Genomic DNA, 19300 nt, shown 5'->3' on the forward strand with positions numbered 1-19300 from the left:
GTGAATTTTTAAATGATGAGGTGATGAAACACGGTGAAACAAACTGGCAGGCGAAAAACTCCAGTGCTGACTCTTAAGTGTGTATCTGCCAGCCGAGCACCATGCCGATTGTTGATATCTGGAAAATTGACGGGCTGTCTGTCTCTGTGACACTTTGCTTGTCCTGCCTATAACTCCCTGACTGTGACAGTATTTTGTTCCATTCTTTGGCAGAATTTTAACTCCAGAGGTTATGGTTTTACAAGTTCTTGCATTACAACCTCTAACTGACCTCAGACTTGCCAGAGTCACAGGAATTGCAATAGACTGAATGATTGATATTGAATCAAATGTCAGCGTGTATTGTTAACTTGACACAACACTGCAATATGTAGGGTATGAGCCGGAATGGGGAGCAAAGCTGTAGAGTTTTGCTTATTTCAGAAGAAAACACAAACAGGAAGAAGATTCCAAAGGAGACAAAGACTCCAAAAGTCTTAATCTTAAAGCTATACTTGCCTTACTCACATTTTTACACTTTTCTTTTGCAATCTTAAATTGCTCCTAATAAGCGTATGGCACACTAAAACGTAAGATAAACCCACCAGGTTTTGAAACTCATAATTATTTAATTCTCATATTATTACGATAAAAGTATGAGCAATTAAATTATTCGGACCGAATAAAATAATTGGCCGAGCTTTCTGTCCGTCTTCTGTCGCGAGCCTCGCTGATCGCTGTCACAGCTTGCGAGTCACGTGTGAGACATGCAAGAAAGGTAGGTATAGCTTGTGGACCAGTGACAGCTTCAAACAACGGGTGTTCTTGACAAACTACAACTAGTGAGAACTAAAGAGACCATCAGCCTGTGCATGCTGCCTCTACAACTCTGGTACAGTGGAAATGGCCAAGCAGATGCCAGTGGTTGTGCCAAAGCAGAAAAGCCCGAAAGTATAGGGGAAGAAAAGATCAATAATGTGAGTCTGCCAAACTTTGGTTGCCTACACTTTGGGGAATACAAGAATTACAAGAAGCCACTTGGCAAAAAAGATTTGCGAAGATGCAAATAATCTTTTAAACGCACACAAGCACGCACGCACGCACACACACACCTATAAATAACTGGCTGTTCAGGTGCAGGTGGATGTGACCATCAGCAGGAGCCTTCTGCGAGGCACCGGGAAGCTCGTCAAGGTGAAGCGACGCCTCCTTAATGTTTCGCTCGGCTCGAATGTGGTGCCACCTGTTGTCGTTGAGTGGGAAGTCAGCTTTCACAGTGACCTCTAATGGACCGTTACCCACGTCAAGCGAGAAGAGGACCTCAGTGGAGGCTGCATCAGGGAAGAAGGAGAATCCAGGCTTAATGTGAAAAAAACAAATATCCCTTTTCCTCACCCACTAATACCATCCTGTCTGTTGTTCACATGTTCCACCTGCAGACAGGACCCACTTTGACCAGTTCTCACCTCCACAAATTCACACATACTCTCAGGTATAAATAAAGGGTATGGATATGCAATTTTTTTTTCATGAAGTGGGTTTTAGAGCTGTGGTTCATGTCACGATTCCCATGAATTTGTATTTGTAGAAAAACAGTGCTCCATAGCAAGGTAAGATCAAGACCTTGCTGCCATCAAAGCACATTGCTGGGTGTGTTTACACCAAATCTGTATGCTTTTCTCATTAATAGCTCAACTACAAAGAGTTGTTAATGTTTGCAGAAGCTCTGCTATCACCAAGCACATGTTTTTCATTTTAATCTGTGAAAGAACTTCACTTTCTGTGGCTGCTGCAGAGGGAGCAAACAGAGCCGGGTGACAAACTGACACACAAGCTTCACTGGAACTTCTGAAAGAGAAATATATATTAAGACCAAAGTAATTAATTACTAGAGTGAAACAACACCAGCCAGCTCACAACGGTGTCAAATGAAGGGGCAGTTGTCATAGAAACCTGTTCTATTGCCTATTGGACATCGAAAACCGCTGCCGTCTTAACAACCAACTTCAAAGACAAAATCTCAAATTAAAGTAGTTTTCACAGAGAATACCAACAAAAAACACACAGTAACACTTTGATAATAACAGGGTATCAAGTGTGTTTTCTTCATGAACCTGACCTTTTCATTACCATAACCACATTTCTGCTGGTGATTTGAAATGATGCAAAAGATGCAAAGATTCATCGCCGCCACCACTACACCAGCATCCACCTGCTGACTCTGACAGGGTGTTAAGATGTTTGTTCATTGCTCTCCATTATCTCTGTGTATTTATATATTATATAGGAGGGCGATGAAGCCAAAATTTTAATGCCAAACTCAAACAACTATTATGTTCTGCTGCAATTATCATTTCCTGTCATGAAAATGTACCTCTACCTCTGTTTTGATCAAAACCAGCATCAACAGTAGGTTGATACAAGACTTTTTCAAAAGGTGTTGTCACAAAGAACAGCTCATACAGTCTGAAGTGTTATGCTACAACAATTTTTCAACACAAGTACACAACAATGATATAGAGAACTACAAACTCTTATAAAAGAAATCTACTGCAGCAGGCACAATGACACAGCTGTGATTTCCCACAGGAGGAAAAGGAATTATGGAGTTGAAAGTATATATATATATATATATATGTTTGGGTTTAAGGGAACTGAGCTGGAGTTTCAGGAAAAAACATCTCACTAGGCTGAGGATGATCCTTCCTGCTCAGGTTGTATCCACATCTCAGTGGAGTCTGGATCAGACATCTAACCTGAAAGGTTTTACTTACAACTCAGCTCGATCCGAATGAAGTCTTTGATGCCCAGGTTTTCTAGGAAGACACCAGAGCATGAAGTGGTTTTAAAGAGGAAGGAAATGTCGGCACTCAGCTCGGCGTGAAATGTGGGAAAGTGGAGATATGACGTCTCCTTGTCGAAAAATGCAGCGTTCCACACATTTTCTGCAAAAGATTTATGTAAGAAAAAAAAAAAAGGATTAATCCTGGTTTTGAAGCTGCAAAAAACAAATGAGTTTGCAATCTAGCTTTTATGGCATTAAAAATAAGCTGATGCTTAGACAAATTGTGCGTCATTAGAAAACAAATGTACAGGTTGAGATTGAGGGTTCTGGACTGGACTTACTGTCTCCATTGCAACGGAGCGGTCCTACCCTATAGGCGGTTTCGGAGCCCGGCCGCTGGACATCGCCCAGCACCAGAGATCTGACAGGTAGGTTCTCCTTATGTGTCAACAGGCCAGAATCATTAGCCCTGGATGGAAGAGGGAGAGTGGAAAGGATTTAAGAGATGAATCCAGATTACAAAAGTAAAAAGATAAACTGTTGCAGTAGAATAAATGCTGCAGTTTGAGTATCATTGGTGATTAATTAGAAAACTAATTTAATTTATTGTCACCAGTTAAGAGTCACACAAAGGAGATCAATCATTATCAACTTCTTTATAAGTCGTAATACACTTTGTTGTAAACACAATCAATACTGTGTTGTGAACACGAGGTGTTCAGTGTTCTTTTAAATTAAAACCAGGCAAGGCAAATGTTTTGTAGCAGCATATTACATTATCATGCCGTCTTGTTTCTAACAGTAATTAAACAGTACCAGTCCATGTGGTCAGCATCACAGTTGCAGTGGTGTCTGGGGTCCACACAGTTCTCCTGCAGGCTGCAGGCACACTGCTGGCTGCCTGGTGGAGCTCCACCCCAATAGGTTTGTATCTGTCCTTCACCCGGACCTCCCACCCACCAGCTGAGCAGAGAACCATCTGAAAAAAATACACAAACATGTTATTTTAATCAACTTAAACCATACAAGCAAAGTGTCAAATGTGCAAAAGATGCTACTGCTGTGCTTCAGAATTGGTGGGCAAAATTATCATTTCAATATTCGGTCACCCAGAGCTCTTTGACACTTCTTCCAAATCGAGTAACTTCATCAACAATAGATGCAAATTGAAAAAAAAACAAAAAAAAACCTGCTGCTCATTTTGCATGGTCGACATGATCTGTAGCATCGCAGGATGCTTTGCCCAATCAGATTACAGGGCAGTACATTCAGGTCCTTTCTAGTCTAACTGCCAAAATAAAACAAAGAAACCTAAAAATAAGACAGTTAGAAATGAGTTAATACTCTGAATTTCAGGGATGAGAGACAGCATCATGTCTTCTGTCCAGTATGAAACATCTGCATCTGTCTCTTCTCATCCAATGTGAGGAACTGCAAATCCCAAAAAGTGAGTAGTTTAATAACCTGTGGATGAAGCTTAATAATCAACACTTTTTCCTTCGATCATTGCTCCAAATACAGCTTTGAACTAAAAAAAAAAAGGCTGTTAAAATGTGGTGTCACAGAAAATCAGCACAATAACCTGGTGTGTGCAGAAGACGGGACTTCCTGCAGTGGTACGTCAGCTCCTGTTCACAGTGTTCTGATTGGCTTATGACGGCCGCCAGCTGCTTCTCTTCAGAAGCATATTCAAAGTGAGCCGCGTGCTGCGTCTTCCCCTGTGATGGTCGGACTCTGGTCAGCTCTGTGTTGTTGTGCTGAATTACCATCCACGTCTTGTCCTCTGGTGGAGACAGAAAGGGAAATATATTGGATTTTCTTGGTGCAGAATGAAAGAGAGAAAGAGAGTGAGACAAGGGGAGTTGTGCATGGTGTGTTTTGATGTGCATGTGAGCGACCTGTCATGTTGCAGTATATTAGCTGTGGTCCGATGGGTCCGCTGCCATCCACATCAATGTAATAGTAGCCTGATGTGTTCCCTTTGTGTTTGTAGGCCTCACAGGACTGCTCGTATATCGCTGAGGACAGAGAGAGATGTCATCAATGTTTACTTTATTATCACAGAGATAGGTTATTTTTTTAAACATAAACAATGGAAATGAAGAAAATAAAGTCTAAATATTGTACAATCCAAGGTGTCAAGATTTACAGTCAGGACCACATATGCTGGATTTTAACATGCAAACGAGGCTACAAATTACTTTGTGTGAGTGATCCTTGTCTGACGACTTGTATATGAATTATAATACATGGAATGGTTGAGAACAAATACCAATGTGTGTAAAAAATGAAAATCTTAATTTAGCAGATGATTTATTATTTGCCAGAAACAAATTATGATAAACAGGAATTAATCATTATCATTCACACAATGAGCAATGATCTTTCTTATGTGTTTATTCATCACAATTGTGCTTTATATAATTAGCATAATTATCTGTAATGTTCATCACTTCTGAGCAAGTAAACATATAAAGTAAAATGCTATACTGGCTTTTATAATAAAATATAAGCAAATATGAAATGTAAACTACAAATGTACAGTAGCAGAACAGAGTTTTCTTTCAAGAAATTAGTAAAGGGGCATAAAAAAGCCTGTCTTAAGAATTTAATTGTTTGAAAATGTAACAAAGACCTAAACTGTGTCTCCATTCAGATGTTTGGTCTATGGAATTATTTGGCTGCGTAGATTGGGTTGTTTGTCAAACTCATCTTCACAAAATAGTACATGTACATTTTACCCAAAGAAGTCTTGCAGTGATTAATTTTGTGTTATATGTGTATTGTTATCTATTAAACTCAATTTAAGCCACATACTTGTATTCCTCAGCTGTTTTGGCCTCCATTATCTTTATCTTTCACCTTTTAAAAAAGCATCCTAAGATAAGCATCTACAGTTTGATCTTGGATGGAATGATGGGCTTGCCAGTCACATTTCGAGGGAACCTTAAAAATGGGAGTACAGTGAATTGTAAGACACAGCTATTCAGTGCGTCTTTGTCACCTTCCCTTTTTTTAACCTCCTTAGCGCTTTCTTCCCTTACTTCTAATTCTCTCTCTGCGTTAATGAGTTTCTGCTGGGCCTCTTCAGCCCACACACACATTATTGTGTGTAATAAGGTTTAGAGTGAAAGTGTGACCTCAACTCAACATTCTGCTTCAACAGTGTCCACAGGGACCTTACATTAAAGCAACGGTTGTCTCCCACAGAATCCATGTAATTCTCTTGATCTCTGAAATACGATAATTGCCAAAGCATCAAGCCCTTACAGCTGTGACAGGTTGCTCCGCTGTAGCTGGTGCTGGAGCAGTTGCAGTGAAAGGTGCTCCATGATTGACTGCAGCTGCCTCCATGCTCACAATGATTCGGAGAGCACCTGAGAACAAGAGGCAGAGGAGAGTTCATATTTATTCTTCATAGCAATAACTGTTATCCTTGTCATAGATAGTGTTAGAGTGAAAAATACACCCAAACACACCCAAAAGAACACCACTAATAACTTAAGTTCATCTTCAAAAGCAAAGAGCAGGACAGAAAAATATATATGGTGAAAAACAAGGATAATGTGTCGTTTACCAGGCCTTAAATGTCCAATGTATGAATAACGCATTTCTCCCGTACTCCAGAAAACAGGAAACACCTGGGCTCTCTCCCATCAGATCTAAGCATCACTTTGTTAAATCCCTTTTCGGTTTTACTTGGATTCTAATTAATTTCATTATGTGTATGTGATGGCCTCTGATCCAACTCCTTTGGTCCTGTCAGAATGATGGATTCTGGATTGCATCTCCCCAGCCTCAGATCAGGATATAGAAAAATAAGAATTAGCTGTGTTATTGTGCTCTTCCAAGACAGGTAGTTCATGCGGAAGTTTGTTTTCTTATCTTGATATATGTCCTGCTGTGTGGTATTGCCTGTGCATCCGTATTCTACCGAGAGTAGTGAGCCCAGTCCACCTGATGTTTCTGTGATCCAGGTTAATAAACAGATGTGAGGCCCTCTGGGGTCAGTGTGACGCCATTTTGAGTTGTAGTTCAGTTGGTGGCTCCCTCTTGTTTTGGTCAAAAGAGATTGAAAGAGCATGCATGGAATGCTTGGCTGACACTTGTTTAAGTATGAATGGGGCCAAGGTTACGCCACACGGTTGGTGACCCTGTGATGGACTGGCCAACTGTCCAGGGTGTACCCTGCCTGTTGCCCTATGTCAACTGCCCTATGTCAACCCTCATGTGGAGGATAAAGCAGTAGAAGAGGAGGGGACCATGGTTATCGGCAACTGAATCTGCAACTCACATCAGAACCACCTTATCCCCACAAATACAAACATGTATTATCTGCTGTGGTAGAGGAGGAGGATGAGCAACAACATGCCAGCATCATAGATGTTTGATGAACGAGCATTATTTCTACATTACATTTGCTCAGAACACAAGAATATTAGTCTTAGTTCTAAATGTGATTAGATTTTTTAAAAAAAGAAGAAAAAAAGAAAAAGAAAATGGTCATATCATATTCTGATGGTAAAATAAAATAAAAACAAAACATATTTGACACAGATCACTGAGGACAAAGGTAAATGTTCTTAATGCTGATTCACTGCCATCAACCGAACAAATCACTTTTCACTACATAAAATATTTAACTGCTGTCTGTTTATGGCTCTAGTGCCTCTTTTATCCCGTTAATAAAAAGTATACTATGTCACCCACTGCAGTTCAATGGCTCTTTTTGTTTGGCACAAACACATAAGTTGCAGCAGACTCTGACAGTGCCTCCAGATGAGCATGGGGGGAAAAGCACTCATTTCATATGAGACAGATGACCTGAGACAATCTATGAAATGGTCTGCTAATATTAGCACATTTTACCATGTTTATGATCCAACTTTCTTTTACACTGTTTTTACCTCTGTGGGATTCTTTTTAGCAGAGGTAATGAGGACCTGTACACAAAGCTGTTTATTAGAACAGACAGCGGAACAAAGAAGGAGCAGAAGTCTTGTTCTGTCTCAGATCACTTGATTGACATTATCGAGAGAAGTTATTATGAAGTTGGAGTCAATAACGACAATCTTATGTTATATTTTGCCTCTACAACAGCTGTCACAGTGCATCAGAGCACAACACTGAATACCTAAATACATGTACCATGTATGTAAAGCTGTCATTCCCACCTGACGACCACACGGTCTCAGCACAAAGCTCAGAATGTCTCTGACATATCTGCATTGATGAAACTGAACTGTTGGCCTTCCAAGCCAAGCCAACAATACATCATCTGCATTAATATCGACTCCCTATCTCTGGCTCCTTGCAAGAAACTTGGCCTTTACAGATCATGCTGCTTTGCACTATTCAATATAAGGAAACCTAGGTACCTAACTCAACAGACCACCCAGGCTCCTTGTACAGGCTTTGGTCATCTACCACCATGACTACTGCAACGTCCGGCTAACAGGCCTCCCAACCTGTGGTGTGAAACCAGATGGTCCAGAACGTGGCGGCGAGCCTGGTCTTCAATCAGCCTAAAAGGGCACATGTCACCTCTCTGTTTATTGAGCTCTACTGGCTACCCTTAGCCGCCTGTATCTAATTCAAATCACTGATGCTAGCCTACAAAGTGCTTCATGGGTCTGCACCCACCTACTTAAATGCTCTCCTAAAGGCTCATGTTACCCCTCGACTACTCCGTTCATCAAAGGATTGTCGTCTGGCGGTGCCAACGCCCCGCACAAGACAATCCAGATCATTTTCATGTGTTGTTCTGCTGTTGGAACGACCTACCGAGCGCTTGCAGAACAGGGGCGTCCCTGTCTATCTTCAAGAAGCTCTTGAAAACCCAGCTCTTCCAAAAGCATCTTCTGTCCTAGCACTTACCTTACCCCTCCCCTGCACTCTCCTTCTGCACTTGGATCCACGTCGGCATTCTCACCCTCTATCAGTCCACTGCTCCTGTATCCTATCTAGTGGAGTTCTTTCCGAGATTACTACTATGTAGCTTATTCCTCTTTTTATTTGTTGCTTTGGATTAAAACGTCTGCTAAAATGCTTAAATGAAAATGTAAATGCAAAGTGGTGTGGAGTGAAATCTCACATCTTTTTCCAAAACTGTTGAGGAAAGGATAATCCAAAATTTGGAAAAAAAAAACTTAAACACAAAGGATAACTGTTCCCTGTTCATCAGTTGTGTGTTTGTTTTATACATATTTTATACATTATTTATTTTATTTTATTATTTTTGCCAACTTATTTGAAATTGCACACACACAGTGATGCACCTTTGTGCAAACTCTGCTCATGTCAGCTTGGATTTTTTTTTTTTCTTCAGTGTCAGCGTTGTGTCAGCGTGGAGCGGGGAATGACAAGCAAAACAAGACAGGAAGGAGGAGTGGAGGAAGTGACTGGATAACAATATTAGGAAGGGTAAATGAGGTCAGTGGATTGTGACTGCAGAGAAACTGAAAAAAAAGGAGAGAGGGAGGGAGAGCGAGAGCACAGCATGTATGTTTAATCTTGAAGTCACAGGAAAATTCACAGCTACAGAAAAGAGCTTAGTCAGCAGACCTGACAGATAGCAAAGTTTGGTTTAAACACCAATTTCTTTTTATCTGAAAGTAGGTTGAGATGGAGGCAGGGACAATATTAACCCCACTGCTGTGTGCTTTTAAATTATATTCAATTATATTGATATATTATATAGGCAATATAGAATTATGTAGGAAATCTTTTTTTTATCCAAGAGTCCATGGAAATATTGACTACACATATTTCATGAGGGTAGGGGGTCAGTGGCTGTAGAGGTGGAAATCAATCAATTCAACCTTTTATTGAAAGAAAAGCTGCACTGTGGATAATTAATTTGTATGCCATTTACAAATGGTCTCTAATCATTGGGGAAAAAAACGGTCTAATGTCATGTTCTGAGCAGGTCGTGGCTTCTCCAGTATTTGATGACACAAAAATATCAATGTTGCAGATATTTTTAAACTGTATATCCATGTGTTACCCTCATAGGATAAGTAATATAGATAAAGGGATGGAATTAATTAGGAAGTGTTTTAAGGGCAAACCGAATCTCTTAAAGGAATCATATTATACCCTATTTTTCCAAGTTAACCTAGTTCCCTGGTGTCCTAATGAACACGTCTGTGACGTGCTTTGGTCAAAATACCATTAGAATGAAGCACCACAGCAGTTCAATCACTCTGCCAAAACAGCCCTGTTCAGAACGCTCTGTTTAGTAGTATCTCTTTAGGTCCACCTTAAAAAAAAAAAGTAAAACGAAACTTAAGGGACAGGAAATTCAGTCACAGAGGCTACTGGGAGCTAACAGCAGTTAGCATTTGGAGAAGTGATCATTTGCAGGCACATTGCTGTCATGTCATATATAACATGTGTCCACTGGACAGATAAATCCTCTGAGGCTGGAAGTTTGTGTAGAACTCTGTGCTGCACTGTGGAGCCAAGAATAGAACTTTTCGCAGACTTCTGCCCTCGCCAGCACGCTAACATGTTTTACGGACAAAGCAGGGACAACAATTCCAGGAATTTAGCACATTGTGACATCCCAACGAGTGCGGAAGTAGGGCCTCCAGAGTCCCAAATGTAAGGATTTAAATGATTAAAAAGTTGATTTTGCATAATATGTCCCCTTTAATCTCATTCTAAGTCTCATCCTCTGTAAGTAGCCAGTTGATCATATTAGAGGGGTCTCGTAGCTCAGGGCCGAGGCAACCATCTGATTTGTAAGCCCTTGCGAGTGATGGTTGATGACTAAAGTGATGATGAATAGAGATATATTTTTTTAATTGTGCTTCACACAGGACATTTATTTGCACACTAACATTTATTACACTGATCAATGGAGTACTGGACTCCACAAAACATTAATTTGGCAACACCACTTTGATGAGCAGGAGGAGAAAGAAAATCCTTTTTCCAAACATGCCAATAATATCCATCCACTGACAGAATCTTTGACAGATAATTTCCCATGATTTTTTTAAACACACAGATTGGGGAAAAAGCAACAGTCAGTGCCAAGCTAATAAAACACTGAGAGAAAGAAGAGAGAGAGAGAAAATGTAATGTGTGTGTTTGTGTGTCTTCTGGATAACAGTCCAAACTGGATCACAGCTTCTCTCAAATATAAATCACATTTCAAAAAAAAAAACAAAGGAAACTGAAACACATTTCAGCAAGGTCAGAGAAGCCTGACTTTATATGATGGCAAATACGCTGAAAAATATTGGGGTTGTTTTCCTGGTGAGGAAACGCTGAGACTGGAAGACTGTACCCATAATTTATTTTTTTATCCAATCCTCAGATGTTACATTATCCAAATCTAACCCTATTGTCCAGTAAATAGACTGCAGATGATTCAGGGGGAGATTAACAGGGTTTAAAATAAAGAGTGACAACAAAACCAAACACTTTAACAACATCTTTTCGAACACAATCTCAAAACATGGTGCTTTTAGGTCTGACCTGTCAATGATGCCACACATGTCAATCAGCAGGTGGCTGTAGTTCCCGATCAGCCTCTGCTGCACCTTGATCAAATCCACTTGTTGGTTGTCCACAGTCAGCAGACGCATGCAGCCCTGGAAAACCTTGAAGGGGTTCATGCACTCCTGGCTGCTCCCATCAGTGGGGCAACCTGTGCATGAGAGGAAACCATGATGTCCTGATCCGTTCACATCACAATTTACTGTATAAAAACTATAATTTATGCACGTGCTGATTGATTAATTTTCTTTCCCTTACCGCCAAAGACAAGTTGAGCTGAGGTGACGTCAAACGCGGGACTTGCATGAGCAGTGGTTCCTTCATCTCCGTCCACAGCGATTGTCAGATGTTCTCGTCTGGAAATCAGCAGCACAGAGTGCCACTGACCGTCGTTCAGAGCTGAACCTGAGGACACACACACCGATACACAGACTGTGACTGTCCTTGAACATGCTGAGTAGGTGTAAAGCTAATATCAGTAGGTGCAGACTTTTGATCTGATGGTTCAGATATCAAGATCTCTTTTTTGATTAAATATATTAAGCCCTATGTTGTATTTATAAATAAACATGGTTTTAATAATTAAAATATGAATAACCAAATTAAACATCATATTTGAATATATTATACAAAGAATAGACTTTTGATGAAACTGGAAGGTCAGACTCAGCAACATGACAATGTTCCTGGAGCTGGTAACTTTTTTCTTTCTTTTTTTTTATTTCAGCAATTATTTCACACTTTTAGCACTCTTGCCTTTGCAGCAAGAAAACCTGGCTTTGCAACACAGTGTGAACGAGAGCCTTTCTGCATGGAGTTTGCATATTCTCCCCGTGTGTGTGTGTGGATTTTCTCTGGGTTCTCCAGTTTCCTCCCACAGTCCAAAAACATGCAGATTTGAGGAGTCGGCAAATTGGACACTCTAAGTTGACTGTAGGTGTGAGAGTGGATGGTCGTTTGTCTTTATGTGGCCCTGTGATGGACTGGCGACCTGTCCAGGGCGTAGCCTGCCTTTTGCCCAATGTCAGCTGGGATTGGCACCAGCGCCACTAGCAGAGGATGAAGCGGTAGAAGATGGATAGATTTCAAAATCTTTTTCCCCAGTTTCCATCAAAAGCCAGTGTAAGAGCTGTTGCAATGTTTAATCCAACATAATCCTCTAGATACCAAATTAAATGACTAAAATCCTATGGTAAAGGCAATCTGAATCTGTGAATACCAGGATTGGTATACACAAATGGAGAACAAGATGGTACTTGTCAGAAGTTAGCGTTCAATCTGACCTGCGTTAAGCTCCAGTGGTGCCCTGCCAGGCTTGTGGATCTGCAGATAGACCACAGCTTTGCTCAGGTACAGCCAGGCTGCACCTGCTTGGTGTGGGAGCTCAAAGGTCAGCAGTAGCCCCGCCTTGTTCCACGTCCGAAACTGAAGCCCCACCGTCATGCCCATCGTCCATACGTCGGGCACTCTTGGCAACCACAGGGAGCTCTGGGGCCCGGTGAACGTCATGGCAACAAAAATGGGTTCAACACAGGAAAAGGTCACGTTGCCCTGAGATAGATAAAGAAAGGGAGATGGGAAAATATATGAAGAGAGAGAAATTATTTATATGAGAACCCGATAAGGCAGGAATATGAATTAATTTGCGAGGTTGTGAAGCAGTGCCCTCATGCGCAAACATCTAATCAGTAATTCTTCTTAAAGAGCATGGCAGTATTAGCATAATGATAATAGATAGGCCTAGAAAAATAAGCACCAACAGCTCAAACTGAAGACATCAATGTCACCCAACTGCTTCCTAATGTCACAGAGGAGGTGTCAAGACTGAGAGACAGAAAAAGACAGAAGGAGAGGCAGAGAAACAAAGTGGCCTTTTAATAACTGGGAGCAGTTGGCCATCTCTGTGCAGGCTCATAGTTTTGTGAAGTGGTAATTAGAGTAAAACCACTGCTGGGGCAGCAACAGTGATATGTTACAACCCAGGGTCCCTATAGGGAATATTGAGTTTCTATTTTCAGTGGAGTTTGCAACACGCAGACACATGATCAAATCTAAAAGCTCTTTGTGGGGTAGTTAAAGTGATCCAAACTGCAGAGTAGAGAGGCACAAAGATGCAGTGGTGTTGTCCAGGCTTGACACAATCCACAAGCATGCAAACTGTATATTAATTTACGCAAACACGATGAAAAACAATTCTGTGCGTGTCCCATTATAACCTTTTACAGTAAGAAGGATGTTTAAACGACCAAGTGCTTTATACCATTGTATTGTATGCAATTTTCTTTAACAGTAAGGGACAATGTTTATGCAGTAAATCTTTAAGGGTAAGCAAAAATACAAAGCCAATTGTCCTCTTGATGCACAAAATGCCAGAAAGAAAAAAACTTCAGGAAACCAGAATGTATCATTGTGCACCTAAATCCAGACAAACAATAGTTGTTCTATTGTCTGTGACTTTGTTAACCAACACAAGTGTATACCAATCCAATTTTATTTCTGAAGCACATTTAAAGAACAGCAGCAGTTGTACAGTAGTATTAAACATAATTTGACAATGAGGAAGCCTGTCTAATGTCTAATGTGAAATGACAGTCCATTCCATAATCTAGGAGCTGCAACTGAGCTTCAGCTATGATTGTGGCACATAATGACTGCAGCAAATCAGAGAGGTAGGGTGGAGCAAGAACCTTCAGACATTTATACACAAATAAAAGTATTTTAAAATCTATGCGGCACCGCACTGGGAGCCAATGGAGGGAGGCCAGAATAGGGGAGATGTGCTCATGCCTGTGTGTCCTTGTTAAAAGCTGAGCGGCAACATTCTGGACAGTAAACGTAGACAGTTATTTACAGTGCTGATGGCAATACATGAGTATAACAATTACATTTTACGACAATTCAAATAATACTAGATTTACCTCAGTATATTTGATGTATGTTATGACTTTGCAGATCACTGTGTGTGTACCAGAGAACTGCCATCATGATCTTCAACATTTTTTATCAGTGGTACCTGTAGCCTTACAGCAAGAGTCTGCTCTTTCTTCTATTATCATTCTCTACTTCATCCCCATCTTTGATTATTTTAAATGAAGTAGCAGAGCTTTTGTGTGTTTTTGTGTTGAAGTATAGGACATATTTTCAGGACAAAGACATATAACTGAAAGGCAGAAGTGTGAGACCTATTGTGTCATTACAGTATTTGAGGAGGTGTTATGGCAACTATGGCTCTAGCGTGTCATCGAGCCACATTTATTTCTATATTTAAAAATATATATATTTAACAGAAGACTGTTTTCAGTCTTTTCTCAGTATTTTCTTACTCCACACATTTTTTTCACATTTTTAGCCACTTTTTACCTATAGTGTGTGAAAAAAGAGAAACTCTGCATTTGCTTTACTCACACTTAAAGGTGCATTATGTAATAAATCTAAAGCAACTGGCCATGACATTCTCCTTATATGTCACAGAGACTCAGGAATAATGTTCATATAACAAACTGAACTCACCAACAACAACAGTACAGCCACAATGTTCAAATTAAAACAAATCTTTTGCAGACTGCAAATCATGTTTATGTTTTGAAATCATGTTTTGGCATGTGGCGCCACCTATTGCTGTCTTCCAATCATTGCAATCAGTAGAGTCTCAGCTGCCAAACAACCACGGGTTGCCAGTTACGTCAGAATACGAAACCTCAAAGACGTCGTTTTTTTGATTTTGAATGTAGTAACCATTTTTGGCCACATTCTTACATATGGCACCTTTAAATAAAAGATTTTCTCCTGAACCACTGTCAATGAAGATACAGAAACTGATCACAGTGTTCATCATTATACAGACGCACATTGTTGCTAATGGCCTCAAATTGAGTGAAAACTCAGTCCTCTGAGGTAAGGGGGAGCTGGACCAATTCACACTCATATTCACACCTACACTGTTAAACTTTTCACTGTAAATTTACAGTAAACTACTGGCAGCAGCTTCGCCACTAAACTACTGTATTTGTACAGTATCTCACTGTATTTTTTGCGGTAAAATTACAACATCGACTAAAATAAAAATGGAAGCTGCAAAAACAAGATTACAAAAAGGTCTTCCTATGTCAGATAATTTTCTACATTTTGTTTGTGCACCTTCCTTTGACTTTCCAATGACGCTCAGCTGTTTACATTAAAAATTACAGTTAAATCCAGTAAAAAATGTAATTCTCTTAAAGTGCTGTAAGTTTCTGTAATCACATTTTTTTCTCCCAGATTGCATTGCAGTTTACGGTATGACAATAATACAGTAAAATACTGTTCAGATTTTAGTGTAAATTTACATCAAAGGTTTACAGTGTACAGTCAAATGACAGTTTTTGATGAACCTAATCACAATCTCAATCAAACTCCACACATGAAGAATCCCGGTTGAACCAGGAACCTTCCTGTGCTTCAAACATGAACACTTGTTATCTTCATAAGACTTTAAACATATCAGATACACCAGTAAATCGAGCTGGAGACACAAACACACTTTTCAGCCGAACATTGAGAGTCTGTTTACCTTCACAGTGACACGCTGGTCTCTCTGTTTAGCGAGGTCTACCAGGTTCACTCCGTTGTAAATTATGTTTTCCAAACAGCCACAGAAATTTCTGTTTGACCCGACAGAGCTCCACGAGCTGAGAACCCGGTCTGATCCCACAATCATCTGTTTACGAAAAACATGAACAGATAAAAACACACAGAGAGTCAAAGAAAAGAAGGTGTACGTGTGTGTGAATGCAAGTGGCAAGTTTTTTGTTGGTCTGCGTTCAACACCTTAAGGTTTGAGTCTGTAATTTGTTTCTGAAATATATTATTCATGGAAACCCATGCCCAGATAGCCATCAATAAATAAAGTTGTTTATTAAAAAATGAGAAAATATCCCTTGCAATGCAAATTTGGAAAAACATGTAATAACAGGCTACAAAGCAACATAAAAAAGAAGAAACACACAGTGCCTGAATCCATGTGGAGGAGGGAGATGCATCGGGTCTGATTCACCTGTATGAATACACTAAAATGTATTATTAATAAACACATCTGCAGACAGGTAAATCAGCTTTTCTTTTTAGATTACTTTATTTGTTGATGTTATCAGGAATGTGGAGGAAAAGTGTTTTATTGATTACAGACTCCAGCTTTATCACATCAGTAGCTCATTAAGTATGTTTACTCTGTTGTTTACGCACCGCTGCCATATCAGTTTCTCAGTTTACTCTGCAAAGCAAGAGCCTGTTAATGAAGCTTCTTTAAGGCATACGGTGTACACCGTGTTTACATTCTGGGAGTGAGGTCCCGTCCCCCTATGGGCGGGTCTAAATGTGCCAAAATAGAAATAGTTTCCTGATTCAAATGGCACATTCTGTTTTAGGAATGAACATATTTTTCTGTTCAGGGGAAACTGAGGAATGGAAGCACGATCATTCAAAAAATACTACCAGTATTTGAAATAGTCCTTTAAAGAAGTTAGGGCTAAATAAAATGTCTTCACCTAATAGTTCACACACTGGGTTCCATGACTTCAGAGGACATTTCCATTATTTTCCTGGAATCTTCCTCTGACCTTAACCATAATTACTACTGGCCTTATCCTAACCCTGACCCCAACCCAGTGCTTCTCAATTGTTTTCTGTTATGCTCCCCTTAGGATGAAGAAAACATTGTGCGCATTTCATACACCTCTGCATAACATTGTATGCATATTAACATTAAAGAAAACAAAATATAAATCAAGTTACGACAAATAATAACTTTACTAACATTGTTTTTTAGTCTGTAACAGAAAAGATTTAAAGTGCATCAATTTGTGGATGCGGATGTACAATTACAAGTACGGCTAAAACGGCATGTTTCCCGGGGTCACATGCACCCCCTCTAACCTAACCCTAACTTTAGACTAACTTTAAAACACGTCTTCAGATTTAAGGGGGGTTCAGTCATTTATGTTATGGGGTCATCATTTTTGTCCCTATAAGAAGACAAGTCCCCATAATCTGACTGTGTAAACAGAATTAGGTCCCCACAACATCACACACACACACACACACACACCTGGTCATGGTTCCAGTGGCTGAAACTCATAGGGATCTGCAGCCACACCGTGTTTTTGTCCACAGTGAAGTTGAGGTGATCACTATGATGCTCCACTGCGACATGGTGCCAGTGTTGATCATCTAACAGGCTGCCCAGAGACACCAGATGCTGACTGTCAGGAGAGGAAAGCTGGCCTGAAAACAAGAGAAGGACATGAGGAGATAAAGATGTGGTGATGAATGAATGAATGAATGAATGAATGAGAAAGTTAATATTCTGAATTTGTTCTTAATTAACGTAAATGGAATTGGTTCACAATGACAACGGATACATCTGGTTTTCTTCATTTGTTATAGTGTTGGCCTTTTGTGTGTGGAGTTTGAGCTGAGTCAAATAAGGTGGGGCTAAATTAATTCATTTAATGTGAATTTGATGTTATTTAAAATGAGAAAACACTGTCTGCATTGGCAAAGAAAGGACGCGGAAACAAGGAGATGGACATCAATCATTATTGATTCATCACAGCAGGTCACAGCAGAGGGAGAGATTAGAGTCAGAAAGAGACACAGAGAGAAACATAATAAACAGAGTCACAAAATGTTACTGAACATATCAGTCAAATTATCACTGATCACTTTCATAACTTTTGATGTGAACAGTGACTCAAAAATCACAACAGGACAGGTTTTACTTTTCTTTTTTGTCCCTTAATAATATATAAACCATAATATCTTTTTCAGAGATACGCAGGTAAATAACTTTCTGGACTTAAACACGCTTCAGCATATTAGATACTGTAGGAGATACCAGCTAGATTAAATGTGATGCCTAAGGGTTAGGGCACAATACAATTTATAAATGTGAAATATTCAAGTTTAATCATTTCAGTTTCAACAAAATTAAAGTGTAGGTTTGCCATGAGGTACAGTTTGCACAATCTAACAAAAAGAGATTTCTTTATATTCATTTACCCTGAATGAGCACCATGGTGTCAGGTGAACAGGGAAATGCCTGAGGATGTATTTCTTTCTTGTAAAAAATATGTTATGTTCTATCCTTTTATATTTGTTTATATTTGTATAACATTCACATAATCCTGCCATGCTGAAAGTGAAAGTACTGTGTCAAGATACGCACCAACATGCCAGAAGAGGCACAGGAGGCAAGAGAATTGCAAACGGATGACAAGCATTTTAAATATGGCAGATTAAGAGGAAACATAATTAAATAAATGCATCCATCACATCTGTTGGATCTCTGGGCTACGAACGAAATCTGTGGTGAAGAGCAAAGAATTTATCAGAACTTGATTGGTTTGTTTCACAAGAAATGTCCAACAGCATTTTTTTAAGTGTTTTAAATACAAGTGAGCTGTAAAAAAGGTGCAGATTGTGCTTTACCCCACAGATATGCAAAGCGGAAAGTCTTATATGCTTTTGTTTAAATTCCAATTAGCTTTACTAGCTGAAGAGATCCATTACCTACAGGGATAATGTTTGTTCGGTAAGTGCTCTTTGTGTCTTTACTACTTCCAAAGCACTTGTGGGAGTTTGCCTGTGCGATCTCCACAATCATTATGGTTTTAGTGGGGTCGTCTTCGTTTTCAGTGACTTTCCTCCAGGATTCATGCAGATTTCTTCAAGGAACTATGTGAACTTTCCCTGCTTTATGACCCGAGAAGCTCAAATCAATGGCTTTTTACAGTGCAGGCTCTTGTGTTTGATCATTAAAAAAACAAAAAAAAACTCCCCAAGGCAATATTACCAAATAATCATCTGTCTACTGCTGCTGTGTTGAAGCTCCTCACTGTGACTCTCAATTTAATTTTGTGTGAAGATAGTGACAGGTTTTATCAGATGATAGACTGCTGTAATTGTTGCCGCATTTTCATTATTCTCTGCTCAGCTTTAATAATTGAAATGGTGCAAAACAATCAGTCAACGTGAATCTGCTCATAACAGACA

At 39.7% G+C, this 19300-nt stretch overlaps 1 protein-coding gene across 1 annotated transcript in view; it reads right to left on the reverse strand.

The window, feature by feature from the left end:
* The window catches only part of LOC310934299 (contactin-associated protein-like 4), a gene marked incomplete at both ends in the record, with an annotated part of 73490 nt that overhangs the window by 13284 nt on the left and 40906 nt on the right, over positions 1–19300 (reverse strand). The window contains 12 exons of the mRNA XM_083897993.1: positions 1092–1310; positions 2754–2924; positions 3106–3233; positions 3581–3743; positions 4347–4547; positions 4663–4782; positions 6035–6141; positions 11252–11423; positions 11531–11677; positions 12556–12823; positions 15822–15968; positions 17355–17530. Coding sequence (XP_083754119.1) covers positions 1092–1310; positions 2754–2924; positions 3106–3233; positions 3581–3743; positions 4347–4547; positions 4663–4782; positions 6035–6141; positions 11252–11423; positions 11531–11677; positions 12556–12823; positions 15822–15968; positions 17355–17530 — 2019 coding nt within the window. The remainder of the gene's footprint in view (positions 1–1091; positions 1311–2753; positions 2925–3105; positions 3234–3580; positions 3744–4346; positions 4548–4662; positions 4783–6034; positions 6142–11251; positions 11424–11530; positions 11678–12555; positions 12824–15821; positions 15969–17354; positions 17531–19300) is intronic.

Source organism: Microchirus variegatus (genome assembly GCF_963457635.1).
Source record: "Microchirus variegatus genome assembly, chromosome: 11".
In the NCBI taxonomy this organism is placed as follows: Eukaryota; Metazoa; Chordata; class Actinopteri; order Pleuronectiformes; family Soleidae; genus Microchirus; species Microchirus variegatus.